The sequence below is a fragment of the Salmo salar genome, chromosome 11 (genome assembly GCF_965601325.2).
Source record: "Salmo salar chromosome 11, fSalSal1, whole genome shotgun sequence".
NCBI lineage: Eukaryota > Metazoa > Chordata > Actinopteri > Salmoniformes > Salmonidae > Salmo > Salmo salar.
This window is the reverse complement of record NC_138301.1, coordinates 80,175,996-80,194,632: the sequence shown is the minus strand read 5'-3', so window position 1 is coordinate 80,194,632 and position 18,637 is coordinate 80,175,996. Positions and strand designations below refer to the sequence as shown.

Here is an 18,637-nt window from a genome sequence, read left to right as displayed (position 1 = left end):
GTTGAACGCTGAGCTGTAGTCAATGAACAGCATTCTCACATAGGTGGTCCTTTTGTCCAGGTGGGAAAGGGCAGTAGGGAGTGCGATTGAGATTGCGTCGTCTGTGGATCTGTTGGGGCGGTATGCGAATTGTAGTGGGTCTAGGGTTTCTGGGATAATGATGTTGATGCGCGCCATGACCAGCCTTTCAAAGCACTTCATGGCTACCACATGAGTGGTACGGGGCGGTAATCATGTAGGCAGGTTACTTTGGCTTCCTTGGGCACAGGGACTATGGTGGTCTGCTTGAAACATGTAGGTATTACAGACTTGGTCAGGGAGAAGTCCGCTCACATCGCTACGGAGAGTGTGATCACACAGTCGCCCCGGAACAGCTTGTTGCTCTCATGCATGCATGCATTTAGCTCGTCTGGTAGGCTCGCTTCATTGGGCAGCTCGCAGCTGGGTTTCCCTTTGTCGTCTGTGATAGTTTGCAAGTCCTGCCACATCCGACGAGCATCAGAGCCGGTGTAGTAGGATTCAATCTTAATCCTGTATGGATGCTTTGCCTGTTTGATGGTTTGTCTGAGGGCATAGCGGGATTTCTTATAAGCGTCCGGATTAGTGTCCTGCTCCTTGAAAGCGGCAGTTCTAGCCTTTAGCTCGATGCGGATGTTGGCTGTAATCCATGGCTTCTGGTTGTGAAATGTACGTACGGTCACTGTGGGGACGACGTCGTCGATGCACTTGTTGATGAAGCTGGTGATTTTAGGTGATATACTCCTCAATGCCATTGGATGAATCCCTGAACATATTCCAGTCTGTGCTAGCAAAAGTCCTGTAGCATCCGCATCATCTGACCACTTCCGTATTGAGCGAGTCACTGGTACTTCCTGCTTTAGTTTTTACTTGTCCGCAGGAATTAGGAGGATAGAATTATGATCCGATTTTCCAAATGGGGTGCGAGGGAGAGCTTTGTATGCGTCTCAGTATGTGGAGTAAAGGTGGTCTAGAGTTTTTTAAATATTTTTATTTTTTGTTTTTTCTCTCCTCTGGTTGCACATGTGGCATGCTTATAGAAATGAGGTAAAACAGATTTGTTTGCCTGCATTAAAGTCCCCGGCCACTAGGATCGCCACTTCTGGATGAGCATATTCTTGTTTGCTTACAGCTCGTTGAGTGGGGTCTTAGTGCCAGCATTGGTTTGTGGTGTTAAATAGATGGCTACGAATAATCTAGATGAGAACTCTCTTGGTAGATAGTGTGATCTACAGCTTATCATGAGGTACTCTACCTCAAGCGAGCAATACCTCAAGATTTCTTTAATATTAGACATTGTGTGCAAGCAGTTATTGACAAATAGGCACATACCCCTGCTCCTCGTCTTAACGGACGTAGCTTCTCTGTCCTGCCGATGCACAGTAAACCCAGCCAGCTCTATATTATCCATGTCGTCGTTCAGCCATGACTCTTCGAAACATAATATATTTGTTTTTAATGTCCCGTTGGTAGGACAGTCTTAATCGTAGATCATCCATTTTATCCTCCATGGATTGCACGTTGGCCAATAGAATGGATGGTAGTGGAAGTTTACTCACTCACTTACAAATTCTCAGTAGGCAGCCTGACCTCCGACCCCTTTTATCTCTGTCTTTTCTTCAAGCAAATGTCGTGGATTTTGGGTTGTTCTCGAGAAAGCAGTATATCCTTCGCGTTGGACTCGTTCAAGAACAAATATTTGTCCAGTTCGAGGTGAATAATCGCTGTTCTGATGTACAGAAGCTCTTTTCGGTCATAATAGACAGTAGCAGCAACCTTATGTACAAAATAAGTTACAAACAATATGAAAAAACTAACAAAATAGCAGAGTTGGTGAGGAGCCCGTAAAACGGCAGCCATCCCCTCCGGTGGGAGGGGGCGACAAGGTCAAATCATGACAACCGTGATCTTCAGGTTGGAAAGTCGGAGCTTTAGAAAGAGGCCCGGGTTCCCAACTTGGAATTCTGAGTTGGATGATATTTCAAAACTATTTTTCCCAGTCGGAGCTAGTTTTCTTTTTTCAAGAGTGCACAGTTGTCTTGAAGTCGGAGATTTCCGAGTTTCCAGGTGTTTTGAACATGGAATTGGGCACATTCAAAGTTTTGTGCTTTTACGTGAAGGAAAAAGGATTATAGCTAGCTATATCATCGTAACAAGAAATAGATGACTTTGGTGGTCATGTCAACTTGTTGTATTATTTCCCAGCTGCTATGATTGTTGCAAAGTCTGCGGAAACAGTTGTCTTGTAGCTCAATGGTTGTGAGTTCTAATCCCACATGTGGCAGATCTACAGCACCCTTCAAAAGTTTAGACACACCTACTCATTCCAGGGTTTTTCATTATTTTTGTAGAATAATTGTGAAGACATCAAAACTATGAAATAACACTTATGTAATAATGTTGTAAACAAATCAAAATATATTTGAGATTCTTCAAAGTAGCCACCCTTTGCCTTGATGATAGCTTTGCACACTCTTGGCATTCTCTCATGAGGTAGTCACCTGGAATGCATTTCATATAACAGGTGTGCTTGTTAAAAGTTAATTTGTGGAATTTATTTCATATTCCCTATTATGGCAAGAACAGCTCAAACAATCAATAAGAAACGACAGTCCATCATTACTTTAAGACATGAAGGTCAGTCAATCCGGAAAATGTCAAGAACTTTGAACGTTTCTTCAAGTGCACTCACAAAAATCATCAAGTGCTATGATGAAACTGACTCTCAGGAGGACCGCCACAGGAAAGGACGACCCAGAGTTACCTCTGCTGCACAGGATACGTTCATTAGAGTTACCAGCTTCAGAAATTGCAGCCCAAATAAATGCTTCAGAGTTCAAGTAACAGACACATCTCAACATCAACTGTTCAGAGGAGACTGCGTGAATCAGGCCTTCATGGTCGATTGCTGCAAAGAAACCACTACTAAAGGACACCAATAAGAAGAAGAAACTCACTTGGGCCAAGAAACATGAGCAATGGACATTAGACCGGTGAAAATCAGTTCTTTGGTCTGATGAGTCCAAATTTGAGATTTTTGGTTCCAACCGCTGTGTCTTTGTGAGACGCAGAGTAGGTGAACGGATGTGTGGTTCCCACCGTGAAGCATGGAGGAGGAGGTGAGATGGTGCTTTGCTGGTGACACTGTCTGTGATTTATTTAGAATTCAAGGCACACTTAACCAGCATGGCTACCACAGCATTCTGCAGCGATATGCCATCCCATCTGGTTTGCGCTTAGTGGGACTATCATTTTGTTTTTCAACAGGTCAATGACCCAAAACACACCTCCAGGCTGTGTAAGGGCTATTTGACCAAGAAGGAGAGTGATGGACTGCTGCATCAGATAACCTGGCCTCCACAGTCACCCGACCTCAGCCCAACTGAGATGGTTTGGGATGAGTTGGTCTGCAGAATTAAGGAAAAGCAGCCAACAAGTGCTTAGCGTATGTGGGAAGTCCTTCAAGACTGTTGGAAAAGCATTCCAGGTGAAGCTGATTGATGGAATGTCAAGAGTGTGGAAAGCTGTCAAGGAAAAGGGTGGCTATTTTGAAGAATCTCAAATATAAAATATATTTAACACTTTTAATTGGTTACAACATTATTACATATGTGTTATTTCATAGTTTTGATGTCTTCACTATTATTTTACAATGTAGAAAATAGTAAAATAAAGAAACCCTTGAATGAGTAGGTTTGCTAAACATTTGACTGGTAACTCTATATTTTTTCCCAAATCCTTTTATTTAGAATATTTAATATGTTTCCACACACTTCTAATTCTAAAAAGTGAAAACATACCTGTGAGAGGGGTCGCTCTGGTAGTAGTTGTAGGTTTTCACAATTATGTGGTACATTTTCACAACTCTTGGTACAAAACTCCAAACAGGTCACACTTGTAACGCAGTCAGTCTTTCATTCAAAACCTGTCATTGTGTATTCATTTGGATTGTAAACATCTCTTACCACACAACCATCGACTCAAAATATAAGTTTATTGTGAAACGTAATGAGAACATTGGTTTAATCACCAAAACACAACATAATGCTACCTTTTCAATTTAGTCATTTTAACTACCAGTTAATCCAATAGCAAACATTGCAAGATACGTGTTTCAAATCACCCTTTAGAAGCTCTGAAAGTAATATGCCACAACAGTACTGTAAATTACAGTAACTACTCAGTTTTCACGTTAGGCAATACTCTTATATTACTCAACAAAATTGACAGAACCTTTCATTTCCATAATATCTAGCCAATGTGTAATCGAAGGGGTGATCAATGAAGACATCTTCTAATCATTCATGCAAATAACATTTTATTTTTCAGATATAATTGCAAAGAAATGTAAAATTAAATGAAGGAAAATAAAACATAACGTTTAGCACGCATTAATTTGCATCAAGCCTGTCTTGAGCATTTGGCCATAAATTCTCATCCACATCACAGTGAATGTCCTCATTGTTAATGCACCGCTGGAAAAACATTTTGGCATGGCGAATCCAAGCTTGACATTAGTCTGCATTGATGTCATCGCATACCTCATCCATGGCCAGAAGGAGCCTGGCAAGCTTATGTGGCTGGCCATAGTACACCTTCCACCTCCATGCTGGGAAAAAAAAAAAAAATCCTTTAGAGTATGGGGGCAGGTATAGGGTCACAAATCGGGGATGGGCCCGAAACCATGCCTGAACCACCTCTGCATGGTGGAACCTGACATTGTCCCACACAATGACATAGGTGACCCCCTTCACCTTGACAGGCCTGCTCAATTTAATTGAGAAACACAATGAGGTGTGCAGCGTTGTAGGATCCAAGTAATGGTCTATGTCCTACCACATCATCTTCTGAAATAGCTGCACACGTGGAGATGTTTCCCCCACCTTGTCCAGGCATTTGGACGGTCGCCCATTAGCCGATGAGGTTCCGCCCACAGCGCTTAGTTTTGGCCTGCTTCATCAACAAAGATATGCTTGTGATTTCTCACAGCATCATCAAGCACCATATAAAAAATATATATTTTGGTTAGTTATTTTTACAGTCTAGTTCCAATATGATATTGTGAAGTAGCATGTGCATCAAGTAGTAACAGTAATACAGTATATAGTGCTACACCTGAACATACCCTGCCCGCAGTTGTTTCACCCGGTCGTTGTTTCTCTCAAGGCACCAGGTAAATGTGTTTTATAGATACCTGGTGGCTCTTCGAAAGGCTGGCGATTTGTTGTTAGGCTGATGGTTGCCACATTGGCAAAGGTGTTGTCGTTCTCCTCGATGGCCTGCTTTATTTTTTCACAACTGTATGTCATTCCTGGCCCTCACCATTTTCACCACTGCCCACTCCTGTCAATAGATCAAAAGGGCTACTAAGTAAATACTGCAATGCGGGTTGAATTGAAACGAGCCCCTAATCATAATTTTCAAAGGGAAGATTACACTTTTCTTCCCAACGCAATACCTCAATAAATGTGAGTCCACATTTCAAAGATTATTTTGGCGCTACTTGGGGGATTTGATTTTACACCTCAAGTGGCAATAGATGTCAGGAACTCGGCGCTTTACCACTGTGAACTAACTGTTCAGAAGTGTAACATATGTTTGAGATGCACATAATTGTATTATCAGAGTGTGCCAGTGGATTTCTGGTAAGTATGCTTTCGTGAGAAAGTGTTGGTGAGGAATTCTCCCCACCCACAACTTCTCACCTGAATGCATCTTTTTGTTAATTTGAAGGAAATTGGGTTTGAGATTTACCCTTTAATCCTAATTGAACGAATACATAGCTAATGTTAGCCATTCCACTTCTGGTTATAACCTACTGCTAGCTAACTAGTAATAGACTTACCATTGCCTTGATTAGGAAATATTAGGCACCATGGATGCTAGCTAATAGTAAGCTAGCTGATCATACATCAACCTGGTGGTAAATGTAAATCCAGGACACTAAAATGAATATGATATGTTACGTTTGGTATGGTTACATAAGACAGCTGGTTAAAGGTAGTGGTTGGTCCGGGTGAGTATAACAGGAACGTCTTGCAAGTTCGAATCTCTTCACCGACAACTTTAGCGTTTTAGTTAGTTAGCTACTACTCTCGCATGTTAGCTAACACTTCCCCTAACCTTAAATCTTTAGCCTAACGAGTAAACTTTGTCACGACCGGCATAAGCTAGGCCCATAGCTAGATGACCAGATGTATTTGGTGTTATTAGCCCCTGCTAATACTGGCTCCTGGCAAGCTAGCTACCTAGCTGGGCCTGTTGTGTAGTCTTTAACCAATGCAAGGTGAGTTCAGGTCAGACAAGTGGAGTCTCCCAATATAAATTGTGATGCCAGTTGACGTGTCATAATAAAGTCATTACACTGAAACTGGAGAAATTCTCTCTTGTAGATCTTTTGATTAGATTTCCCCACAGACATTAAGAGCAGGGGTCAGAGTCTGAAGTACAAAATCACGCATAGCTGGAGAAGTTATGCTTGAAGTTTGAGGTGCTGTGCTGACTGTTTGGTCAACAATTGATGTTATTCATTATTCAACTTGTCTGGGGATTGGGGACTGGATGAAAGCGTAGCTTCATAGCCAAGAACTACAGCATTTTACCACTGATGTGGAAACTGAAATGTCGAGCAAAATGCATTCATCCTGTCCACATAAGACCAATGGATAAAGATAACAGATGATAATACTTCCTCTTGTTTCTCTTCTCCAGGAGGTGAAGGTGTGAGTGGAGCCGGTCTCCCACACGGACAGCCCAGCATGGACAGCTTCTTTAAGGCTGCTGTGTGTGACCTGGACAAGCTGCTGGATGATTTTGAGCTCAATACAGGTTAGACACTTGTTACTACTGTCTGAAAATTTTTTATTCGGGTAGCATGTTTTTCATTTCTGTATGTTGAGGGAAGGTCGGAGGGGTGTAGTGTTAAGTGAAAAAAATGTAATTATATATATATATATATATATATACACTGCTCAAAAAAATAAAGGGAACACTTAAACAACACATCCTAGATCTGAATGAAAGAAATAATCTTATTAAATACTTTTTTCTTTACATAGTTGAATGTGCTGACAATAAAATCACACAAAAATAATCAATGGAAATCCAATTTATCAACCATGGAGGTCTGGATTTGGAGTCACACTGAAAATTAAAGTGGAAAACCACACTACAGGCTGATCCAAATGCAGACCTCCATCCAGTCAAAATGAGGCTCAGTAGTGTGTGGCCTCCACGTGCCTGTATGACCTCCCTACAACGCCTGGGCATGCTCCTGATGAGGTGGCGGATGGTCTCCTGAGGGGTCTCCTCCCAGACCTGGACTAAAGCATCCACCAACTCCTGGACAGTCTGTGGTGCAACCTGGCGTTGGTGGATGGAGTGAGACATGATGTCCCAGATGTGCTCAATTGGATTCAGGTCTGGGGAACGGGCGGGCCAGTCCATAGCATCAATGCCTTCCTCTTGCAGGAACTGCTGACACACTCCAGCCACATGAGGTCTAGCATTGTCTTGCATTAGGAGGAACCCAGGGCCAACCGCACCAGCATATGGTCTCACAAGGGGTCTGAGGATCTCATCTCGGTACCTAATGGCAGTCAGGCTACCTCTGGCGAGCACATGGAGGGCTGTGCGGCCCCCCCAAAGAAATGCCACCCCACCATGACTGACCCACCGCCAAACCGGTCATGCTGGAGGATGTTGCAGGCAGCAGAACGTTCTCCACGGCGTCTCCAGACTCTGTCATGTCTGTCACGTGCTCAGTGTGAACCTGCTTTCATCTGTGAAGAGCACCGGGCGCCAGTGGCGAATTTGCCAATCTTGGTGTTCTCTGGCAAATGCCAAACGTCCTGCACGGTGTTGGGCTGTAAGCACAACCCCCACCTGTGGACGTCGGGCCCTCATACCACCCTCATGGAGTCTGTTTCTGACCATTTTAGCAGACACATGCACATTTGTGGCCTGCTGGAGGTCATTTTGCAGGGCTCTGGCAGTGCTTCTCCTGCTCCTCCTTGCACAAAGGCGGAGGTAGCGGTCCTGCTGCTGGGTTGTTGCCCTCCTACGGCCTCCTCCATGTCTCCTGATGTACTGGCCTGTCTCCTGGTAGCGCCTCCATGCTCTGGACACTACGCTGACAGACACAGCAAGCCTTCTTGCCACAGCTCGCATTGATGTGCCATCCTGGATGAGCTGCACTACCTGAGCCACTTGTGTGGGTTGTAGACTCCGTTTCATGCTACCACTAGAGTGAAAGCACCGCCAGCATTCAAAAGTGACCAAAACATCAGCCAGGAAGCATAGGAACTGAGAAGTGGTCTGTGGTCACCACCTGCTGAACCACTCCTTTATTGGGGGTGTCTTGCTTATTCCCTATAATTTCCACCTGTTGTCTATTCCATTTGCACAACAGCATGTGAAATTTATTGTCAATCAGTGTTGCTTCCTAAGTGGACAGTTTGATTTCACAGAAGTGTGATTGACTTGGAGTTACATTGTGTTGTTTAAGTGTTCTGAGCAGTGTATATATATATATATATATATATATATATATATATATATATATATATATATATATATATATATATATATATATATATATATATATATATATATATATATATATATAAAACAATTAAACTTGAGGTGTAATTTAGTTTACAACTTGTTGCTCACTTGTTCTGCTGAGATATTAACAACAGAAATGATTAACGGATACTTTTCCCTTCCCCACAAGATGAGCATGAGTGCAGATCAGTCTCCCTGTCGCCTCCCTCATATCCCGGCCACTCTCTGGGCGCCCAGGGTTTCCTTCCGGAACCCTCCAAAGTTCCAGTTCCACACTCTCTCCCTGACCTCAACTCCCTGCACTACGGCTCTGCTTCCAGCTCCCCCGACCATCCTAGCCCCAGTCCTGTGGAGCGCGAGACCAAGGCCCGGCCCCTCACTGGGGTGGACCTGCTCTCCTCTGTAGACGGCCGGGGGTCAGCTAAGAGCTCTGCACCGCCCTGCCCAGACCGGGCCCTGAAGCCTGTGTGTGATCTGGTCAGTGACACAGGCTCAGCCCACCTCCTCCGGGCCAACAGCCACAACGCCTTCAGTAAGCTGGATGTGGCAGAGAGCCGGCTGGAGGAGGAGTTGCTGGTAGACTTCACCAGCCCCGTGGTGGCTTTGCCTAGGGAAGCCTCAGCAGGCCTGGGTCTGGGTCCCGGACATGGGAGTACTGAGGGGGGGAAGGCTCTTGGCGGGGAAGGGGAGGTGCTGCTGGGGCTGGACTCTGGTGGTTATGCTGCCTCTCTCAGTCTGCTCGATGTGATTTTGCCCGCTGCTGTGGAGAAAGCCTGTGAGCCCACGAATCCCCCCTCGCTGAGAAACTCTGAGTCTGGAGAGACGGAGGGAGAGGAGGCAGGCATAGAGGTGGCACTTATCAACTGTCAACTGGAGAACTCACCTGACCACCAGGACCAGCCTGTAGTCCTGCCTGTTGCCATGGACACCAAGACAGAGGACACTCTCACGTGTGATATCGCCACAGATGTTAGGGATGAGGGCGAGGGTTCTTTGGAGCACTCTGAACTGGCTGAAGCAGAGAGTTCTGGGAGCTGCACTGGACAGGAACCTAACTCTGAGGACTGCAGTGGCTGTGTGTCTGAGAGCCCCTCCGCCCTGTCCTGCCTGCCCATGGCCGTGTCCATGTGCAGGGCCCTGGTGGCCTCCAAGAACCCTGAGGAGGCCATGGGAGGAGGGTCAGATGTGGCTGAGGCTGTCCCAACTGAGACCTTAGAGGCAGAGTCCCTGTCTGCCTCTGAGGAGCAGGAGGAAGTCAGTCTCCCAGAGAACCCTGGGACTGTGGAGGACTGTACCAGCCATGATTCTGCCCCTGAGGACCTCTCTGTCCAGTCCCCTAATACAGAGAGCCCAGAGATGACAACTATGCCTTTCCACCTGGCTGTCAGCACCTCAGCTCCCCCCGTCTCCCAGGTCAGCTTCTCTCAAGTGGAGGTCCAGCCGGCCCCCATGTCTCCAGAGCGACCTGCGTCCCCTCCCTCAGAGCCCAGCCTAAGCCCGGTGGACCCACCTGAGTTTGGCTTTGAGTACCTGCCGGAGAGTGACCAGGCTGGGCTGCTGGTGACGGATGAGGAGCTGGATGCTTTCCTCCGTGGGGAGGCTCAGGGTGAGGAGGACCAGGGAGTCCCTCACTGCGAGAGGCCCGGGGAGAACCTCCAGGACGAGGGCTTCTCCGAGCTCAATGGGGACCTGGAGGAGCGGCTGGTGGAGGAGGAGCTGCAGAGCTACAGCCGGAGCCGAGGGGAGGGGTTGGCCTACCCGGATAGCGACAGGACCTTGTCCGCGTCTGCAGAGGGGAGTGTGAGCCTAGCCCCCTCCATGCCCTCCCAGGACCCCAGTAGTCCCAGTAACCTCCCACCACCCTACTTTGGAGGGGCCCGACCCAAACAGCTGCACTGCCAAGCAACCAGGGCACCTCCAGCAGTAGGGGAGGACCAGGGGCCCAGTAGCCCCACAGACAGCACCGGCGCTGGGGAGGAGGTGGACCAGAGCCCCTCTCCTCCCAGCCCCAATCTTGCTCAGGACCCTTCTAAACTGGGTGTGCCCTGCCCAGGGTACTCCCCAACAGAGCCCTACGAGACCAGTGTGGGGTACAACGAGCTGTCGGAGCCACCACCCTACCCTGGCGAGCCTGCTGAGGAGGGGTCTGGGTCCTCAGAGGGGAGGGAGGTGGAGGATGAGAATGGGCTGGGGTGCAAGCAGCCCCCCTGGGTGCCAGATTCGAAGGCTCCCAACTGTATGAACTGCTGGCAGAAGTTCACATTCACCAGGAGGAGGCACCACTGCCGGGCCTGTGGGAAGGTACGTAGCTAGATCTGTCCTTGAAGGGACTTTCTTTTACCCTAATTTCTAGGGTCATATTTTGCCCTATTGATAGCATTTTTGGTGTTTTGACTATATATCTTTTTTATATTAGGTGCAAGTAAATATAAATAACTTTTACCTTGCAACACATAATAAACCGCTCTAACTAAACTTAAATGAGTGACGGTCACAAAGACCCTGAATATTAATGGAAACTGAAGATATGGAATCATAAGTGGCAATAACTTGCCCGAATAATTGCATATTTTGGGGACATTACCTGACTGTTACCCACTCAGTGAACTTCAATAAAGCAGCCTTACTGCGGTTTCCAGTGCAGCACATTTCTGTATTTACTGAATCAGAGGATTCAAATGTAAATGTGGATTCAAATGTGGAGCTGTGACCTAGCTGTGTTTCAGCTCATCCATTGACTCTCATTTGACTTCGACCTTCGACCTATCGTTCTCCTTGTAGAGAACACTCCTTCTGTTCATATCTCCTGTTTATAAAGCAACAGAGAGCCCCCGCTCACACACAGTACCAGCCAAAACTTTGGACACACCTGCTCTTTCAAGGGTTTTTCTTTATTTTTACTATTTTCAAAATTGTAGAATAATAACGATGACATCAACTATGAAATAACACATATGGAATAATGTTGTAACCAAAAAAGTGTTAAACAAATACAAATATTTTTTATATTTGAGATTCTTCGAAGTAGCCACCCTTTTCCTTGATGACAGCTTTGCACACTCTTGGCATTCTCAACCTTTTTCCAACTGCCGTGTCTTTGTGAGACGCAGAGTTGGTGAACGGATGATTTCCGCGTGTGTGGTTCCCACCGTGAAGCATGGCGGAGGAGGTGTGAGGGTGCTTTGCTGGTGACACTGTCAGTGATTTATTTAGAATTCAAGACACACTTAACCAGCATGGCTACCACAGCATTCTGCAGCGATACGCCATCCCATCTGGTTTGCGCTTAGTGGGACTATCATTTGTTTTTCAACAGGACAATGACCCAACACACCTCCAGGCTGTGTTTGGGCTATTTGACCAAGAAGGAGAGCGATGGAGTGCTGCATCAGATTACCTGGCCTCCACAATCACCCGACCTCAACCCAATTGAGATGGTTTGGGATGAGTTGGACAGCAGAGGGAAGGAAAAGCATCCATCAAGTGCTGAGCATATTTGGGAACTCCTTCAAGACTGTTGGAAAAGCATTCTAGGTGAAGCTGGTTGAAAGAATGCCAAAAGTATGCAAAGCTGTCATCGAGTCAAAGGGTGGTTACTTTGAATAATCTAAAATATATTTCGATTTTTGTTTACTACATGGATTCCATATGTGTTATTTCATAGTTTTGATGTCTTCTATTGTTCTACAATGTAGAAAATAGTAAAAATATAGAAAAACCCTTGAATGAGTACGTGTCCAACCTTTTGACTGGTACTGTACATCATACTTGATCACGTAGTGTATATGTATATGTGTGTGTGTATATGTGTGTGTATATATATATATATATATATATATATATATATATATATATATATAAACAAGGGCTGTGAGTCAGCAATTCAGGTTACAGCTCCTCAATAGATCTTCAACTCTCTGAAGTATGAGCCCGGGGCTAAAGCCAGAGCTAAGACCTTAACAGCCCAGTGATTAAAGCAGCATTACACAAGAGTCCCAGGGGCTTTGACTCTATAGGCTTCTTACTGGAGCCCAACGGGATACAGAAGAGTAGTGTAATGTACTTTACAACCTGCTTTGATTTCTGCACAATTAATTTCTGCGCAATTTCCCCTGTCATTTACTGCTCTTCTTTATGGGTCAGACACTTAACGTGGGATGAGTAACTTCATGTATAGTGCATTCGGAAAGTATTCCGACCCCTTCACTTTTTCCACATTTTGTTACGTTAGACTTAATCTAAAATGGATTCAATTGTTTTTGACCCTCATCAATCTACACACAATACCCCATAATGACAAAGCAAAAACAGTAAAAAAGAAAAACCTGAAATATCACATTTACGTAAGTATTAAGACCCTTTACTCAGTAATTTGTTGAAGCACCTTTGAGGGCGATTACAGTCTCGAGTCTTCCTGGGTATGACGCTACAAGCTTATCACACCTGTATTTGGGGAGTTTCTCCCATTTGTTCTCTGCAGATCCTCAAGCTCTCAGGTTGGATGAGAAGTGTTCCTGAACAGCTATTTTTCAGGTCTTTCCAGAGATGTTCGATCGGATTAAATTCCGGGCTCTGGCTGGGCCACTCAAGGACATTAAGAGACTTGTCCCGAGGCCACTCCTGCGTTGTCTTGGATGTGTGCTTAGGGTCGCTGTCCTGTGGGGCGAAGGTTCACTTTCCAAGTCTGAGGTTCTGAGCGCTCTGTAGCAGATTTTCATCAAGGATCTCTCTGCACTTTGCTCTGTTCATCTTTCCCTTGATCCTGACTAGTCTCCTAGTCCCTGCCACTGTGTGCCTTTTTCTAGAGGAGTGGCTTCCTTCTGACCACTACCATAAAGACCTGATTGGTGGAGTGCTGCAGAGATTATTGTCCTGGAATGTTCTCCCATCTCCACAGAGGAACTCTGGAGCTCTGCCAGTGACCATTGGGTTCTTGGTTACCTCCCTGACCAAGGCCCTTCTCTCCCGATTGCTCAGTTTGGCCAGACGGTCAGGTATAGGAAGAGTCTTGGTGGTTCCAAACTTCTTCCATTTAAGAATGATGGAGGCCATTGTGTTCTTGGGGACCTTCAATGCTGCAGAAATGTTTTGGTACCCTTCCCCAGATTTGTGCCTCGACACAATCCTGTCTTGGAGCTCTACGGACAATTAATTCGACCTCATGGCTTGGTTTTTGCTCTAAAATGCACTGTCAACTATGGGACCTTTTATATAGACAGGTATGTGCCTTTCCAAATCATGTCCGATCAATTGAATTTACCACAGGTGGACTCCAATCAAGTTGTAGAAACATTTCAAGGAGGGTAAATGGAAACCCGAGTTCAATTTCGAGTCTCATAGCAAAGGGTCTGAATACTTATGTGTGTGTGTGTGTGTGTGTGTGTACATATATGTACATATTTATATATCCCTTTTTGCACATTTGGTTACGTTACAGCCTTATTCTAAAATACACATATATGTATGTGTGTGTGATATATGTATGTGTATGTATAATATATATGTATATATGTATATATTTGTATATATGTGTGTATGTGTATATATGTGTGTATATATGTGTGTATATATATGTATATGTGTGTGTGTGTGTGTGTGTGTGTGTATGTATATGTATGTGTGTGTGTGTGTGTGTATGTGTGTGTGTGTGTGTGTGTGTGTATATGTATGTGTGTGTGTGTATGTGTGTGTGTGTGTGTGTATATTTGTATGTGTGTGTGTGTGTATATATATGTGTGTATATATATACGTATTTATGTGTATATATATATGTGTATATATATATATACGTATTTATGTGTGTGTGTATATATATATATATACGTATTTATGTGTGTGTGTATATATATATATATATATATATATATACGTATTTATGTGTATATATATATATATATATATACGTATTTATGTGTGTGTATATATATATATTTATGTGTGTATATATATATATATATATATATATATATATATATATATATATATATATATATATATATACACACACATAAATACGTATATATATATATACACATATATACACACACATAAATACGTATATATATATTTATGTGTGTATATAGATATATATATATATATTTATGTGTGTATGTATGTATGTATTTATATATATACGTATTTATGTGTGTGTATATATATATATATATTTATGTGTGTATATATATATATATATATATATTTATGTGTATATATATATATTTATGTGTGTGATATATATATATATATATATATATATATATATAGATATATATAGATATATATATATATATTTATGTGTGTATGTATGTATGTATTTATATATATATACGTATTTATGTGTGTGTATATATATATAGATATATACGTATTTATGTGTGTGTATATATATATATATTTATGTGTGTATATATATATATATATTTATGTGTATATATATATATATATGTATGTGTGTGTATATATATATATATATATGTGTATGTGTGTGTGTGTGTATATATGTGTGTGTGTGTAAATATGTATATGTGTGTGTGTGTGTGTGTGTGTGTGTAAATATGTACGTGTGTGTGTGTGTGTGTGTGTGTGTGTGTGTGTGTATATATATATATACACGTGTGTATATATATGTGTGTGTGTGTGTGTGTGTGGTATATTTGTGTGTGTGTGTGTGTATATATATATATATGTGTGTGTGTGTGTGTGGTATATTTGTGTGTGTGTGTGTGTGGTATATATGTGTGTGTGTGTGTATATATATATGTATGTTTGTGTGTGTGTGTGTAGATTTGTGTGTGTGTGTGTATATTTGTATGTGTGTGTATATTTGTGTATGTATATATATGTGTGTGTGTGTGTGTGTGTATTTTAGAATAAGGCTGTAACGTAACCAAATGTGCAAAAAGGGAAGGGGTCTGAATAGTTTCCCGAGTGCACTGTAGATTGTCATCGTATGGTGTAGAGTGCTGTGTTGCAGTATAGTGTTTTGTCTCTTGCCTGACGGTTGTCCTCTCACCTGTGGCACAGGTGTACTGTGCCATGTGCTGCAACAGGAAATGCAAGCTGAAGTACCTGGACAAGGAGGCCCGGGTGTGTGTCATCTGCTTCGAGACCATACACAGAAGTAAGACCTGGGTGTGTGTGTGTGTGTGTGTGTGTGTGTGTGTGTGTGTGTGTCAGGGTTTCCGATAAACACAATTTCTGGCCAAATTGTCCTGGAGAAAAAAAAATCCCATTGCAAAATAAGGCTTATTATTCATTGATGGAAATACTGTACCAGTTGATGTGCTCCATTTTCACAGCCAAATATATGGTTTTCCCCGTTTCCAGTGTGCCCGCCAAGAGGGGATTCTCTCTCTAAAACAGAGTAAGGACCGCTTCAAGATCGCGCCTTCTTGACACTAGAAAACCTGGCCTCTACGTACTCCCCTTCGAGCCAAATACCAATGACACGTCTTCTGGTCATTCTAACAATTTATTAATTACAATTAATTCTAACAGTCAAATAAATACAATATCATATATGCTATCGGAAGAAGAAGTTAGTTGTGTTTACGAAGGTCTTACGTAACATTAGAATACAAAAAAAACTATTTCGAAGAACATGATAGCTTGTTCATTAGTTTGTTACTGTAGCTATATGTGGGGGGGAAAAAGACGACTAAAACCACCACAGTTTAAGTGTTAAATCCATCTCAAAGATATACATTATAATTTCATTTTGGCAGGTCTTAAGAATCATTATGGAACCATGATTTAAAAAAAAAGTTGTATTGTGTTACTAGTCTTTGTTTAGTGGCCTGAGCAATGCTGCTGCGAGTGCTCAGGCATTGTGCGCATGGAAAAGCATGGTTATTCTTGGAGAACATTTTGAAATCGAGCTCACCTCTTGACATCAAATGTCTGTATAGGAGGATTTAAAAAAGTGATGGTTCTTTCCCTGCCTCTGTGTCAATTCTAAGCTGCACCCATCTCTTCATGTACAATTTATAATATTGTCACCCATCAGACTATTGTCAATTTAATCTGGTCTTTAGGCTAACTATTCTGAACAAAAATATAAACGCAACATGCAATAATTCAAAAGATTTTACTAAGTTACAGTATTTGAAATATATTCGTTAGGTACTAATCTATGGATTTCACATGACTGGGCGAGGGCGCAGCAATGGTGGGCCTGGGAGGGCATATTCCCAACCACTTGGGAGACTGGCCCACCCACTGGGGAGCAAGGCCCACGCAATCAGAATTTCGTTTTTCCCAACAAAAGGGCTTTATTACAGACAAATACTCCTCAGTTTCATCAGCTGACCAAGTGGCTGGTCTCAGACGATCGCGCAGGGGAAGGTGGATGTGGAGGTCCTGGGCTGGCGTGGTTACACTTGGTCTGCGATTCTGAGGCCGTTTGGACGTACTGTCAAATTCTCTAAAACTTTCGAGCCGGCTTTCGGTAGAGAAAATAACATTCAATTCTCTGGCAACAGCTCTGGTGGACATTCCTGAAGTCAGCATGCCAATTGCACACTCCCTCAACTTGAGATATCTGTGGCGTTGTGTTATGTATGAAATTAATTTCGATATAGTTTAGGTGTGGTTTCGATGGGCCATCAGCTGCGATGGCTGACTAGCAGTGAATGAGGGGCACAAGAAAATTAAAAACCTGTTTGTGATATTAAGATTCTAACTTCTACGAGTGTTTTCTTCCAAGATATCATAGTCTTACGTCTGTGACATGGGTGTATGTTATCTGCTGTTCTACAAGACCACCATCAGATGTGTGTAGCTCAGCTGACTGCTCTGTATGGCTGTGAACCACCATTGTCTGGCTCCTCCCAGAAGAACATGAAAGAAGCCTTTGATGTCTCAAGAACACACTAGAGTATTCACAGCCTGATGTTTGTCGCTGTTGGGTAGTTGGTAGGCCTCAGCCTAACTCAGCCCTGGGGCATATGGAACTCTATGGTGAATGATGCAAGGAAAGTATCCTAGTTTATGTTCTCTTTGAACTTCAAGGTCACTTAGAAGGAATGTCAGACAAGGTCTCTCAACTATTTCAACTTGGAGTGCTTACTGAACTGAAGTAATATGCATTTCAAGAACAATTCTGAAGAAGAAGCAAAACGGACGGTGTTACAAGAGTTGCTATTAATGTGCCCTCCAAAAAAAATCCCTAGTGAGAAAATTTCAGGTCTGCTGAGGGCAAATTTGAATGTTGTGAAAATTCTTTGCAACTTCCTGGTCGCGTTTACTGTGAACACAGATGCTGTACCCACTTTTGAAGTTAGTTTTAAGTGGCCAAATAGGCTACTGTGGCTATTTGATTATAATGTAGTCCTGCCAGAGTGGCCTACCATCAAAAACAAAGGAGAAAATGCATCCCATAACATTTTAACATGGACATAGCTGTTCTATTGTTCAGCCTACAGTAGCAGCCAATGTGTGGTGTTCAGTATAGGCCTACATTCCATGAGACCTTTGGAAAAAAACATGTACAGTCGTGGCCAAAGGTTTTGAGAATGACACACACATTCATTTACACAAAGTTTGCTGCTTCAGTGTCTTTAGATATTTTTGTCAGCTGTTACTATGGAATACTGAAGTATAATTACAAGCATTTCATAAGTGTGAAAGGCTTTTATTGACAATTACATGAAGTTGATGCAAAGAGTCAATATTTGCAGTTTTTCAAGACCTCTGCAATCTGCCCTGGCGTGCTGTCAATTAACTTCTGGGCCACATCCTGACTGATGGCAGCCCATTCTTGCATAATCAATGCTTGGAATTTGTCAGAATTTGTGGGCTTTTGTTTGTCCACTCGCCTCTTGAGGATTTACCACAAGTTCTCAATGGGATTAAGGTCTGGAGAGTTTCCTGGCCATGGACCCAAAATATCAATGTTTTGTTCCCCGAGCCACTTAGTTATCACTTTTGCCTTATGGCAAAGTGCTCCATCATGCTGGAAAAGGCATTGTTCGTCACCAAACTGTTCCTGGATGGTTGGGAGAAGTTGCTCTCGGAGGATGTGTTGGTACCATTCTTTATTCATGGCTGTGTTCTT

General features: G+C 43.2%; 1 protein-coding gene across 3 annotated transcripts in view; it reads left to right on the top strand.

Moving 5' to 3' along the window:
- LOC106562918 (zinc finger FYVE domain-containing protein 16) overlaps positions 1-18,637 on the top strand; it is a 60,641-nt gene that overhangs the window by 14,224 nt on the left and 27,780 nt on the right. For all 3 annotated transcript variants that reach the window (XM_014128020.3, XM_014128019.3, XM_014128021.3), the window contains exons 2-4: positions 6,730-6,846; positions 8,753-10,884; positions 15,607-15,703. In XM_014128020.3, coding sequence (XP_013983495.3) covers positions 6,730-6,846; positions 8,753-10,884; positions 15,607-15,703 — 2,346 coding nt within the window. The remainder of the gene's footprint in view (positions 1-6,729; positions 6,847-8,752; positions 10,885-15,606; positions 15,704-18,637) is intronic.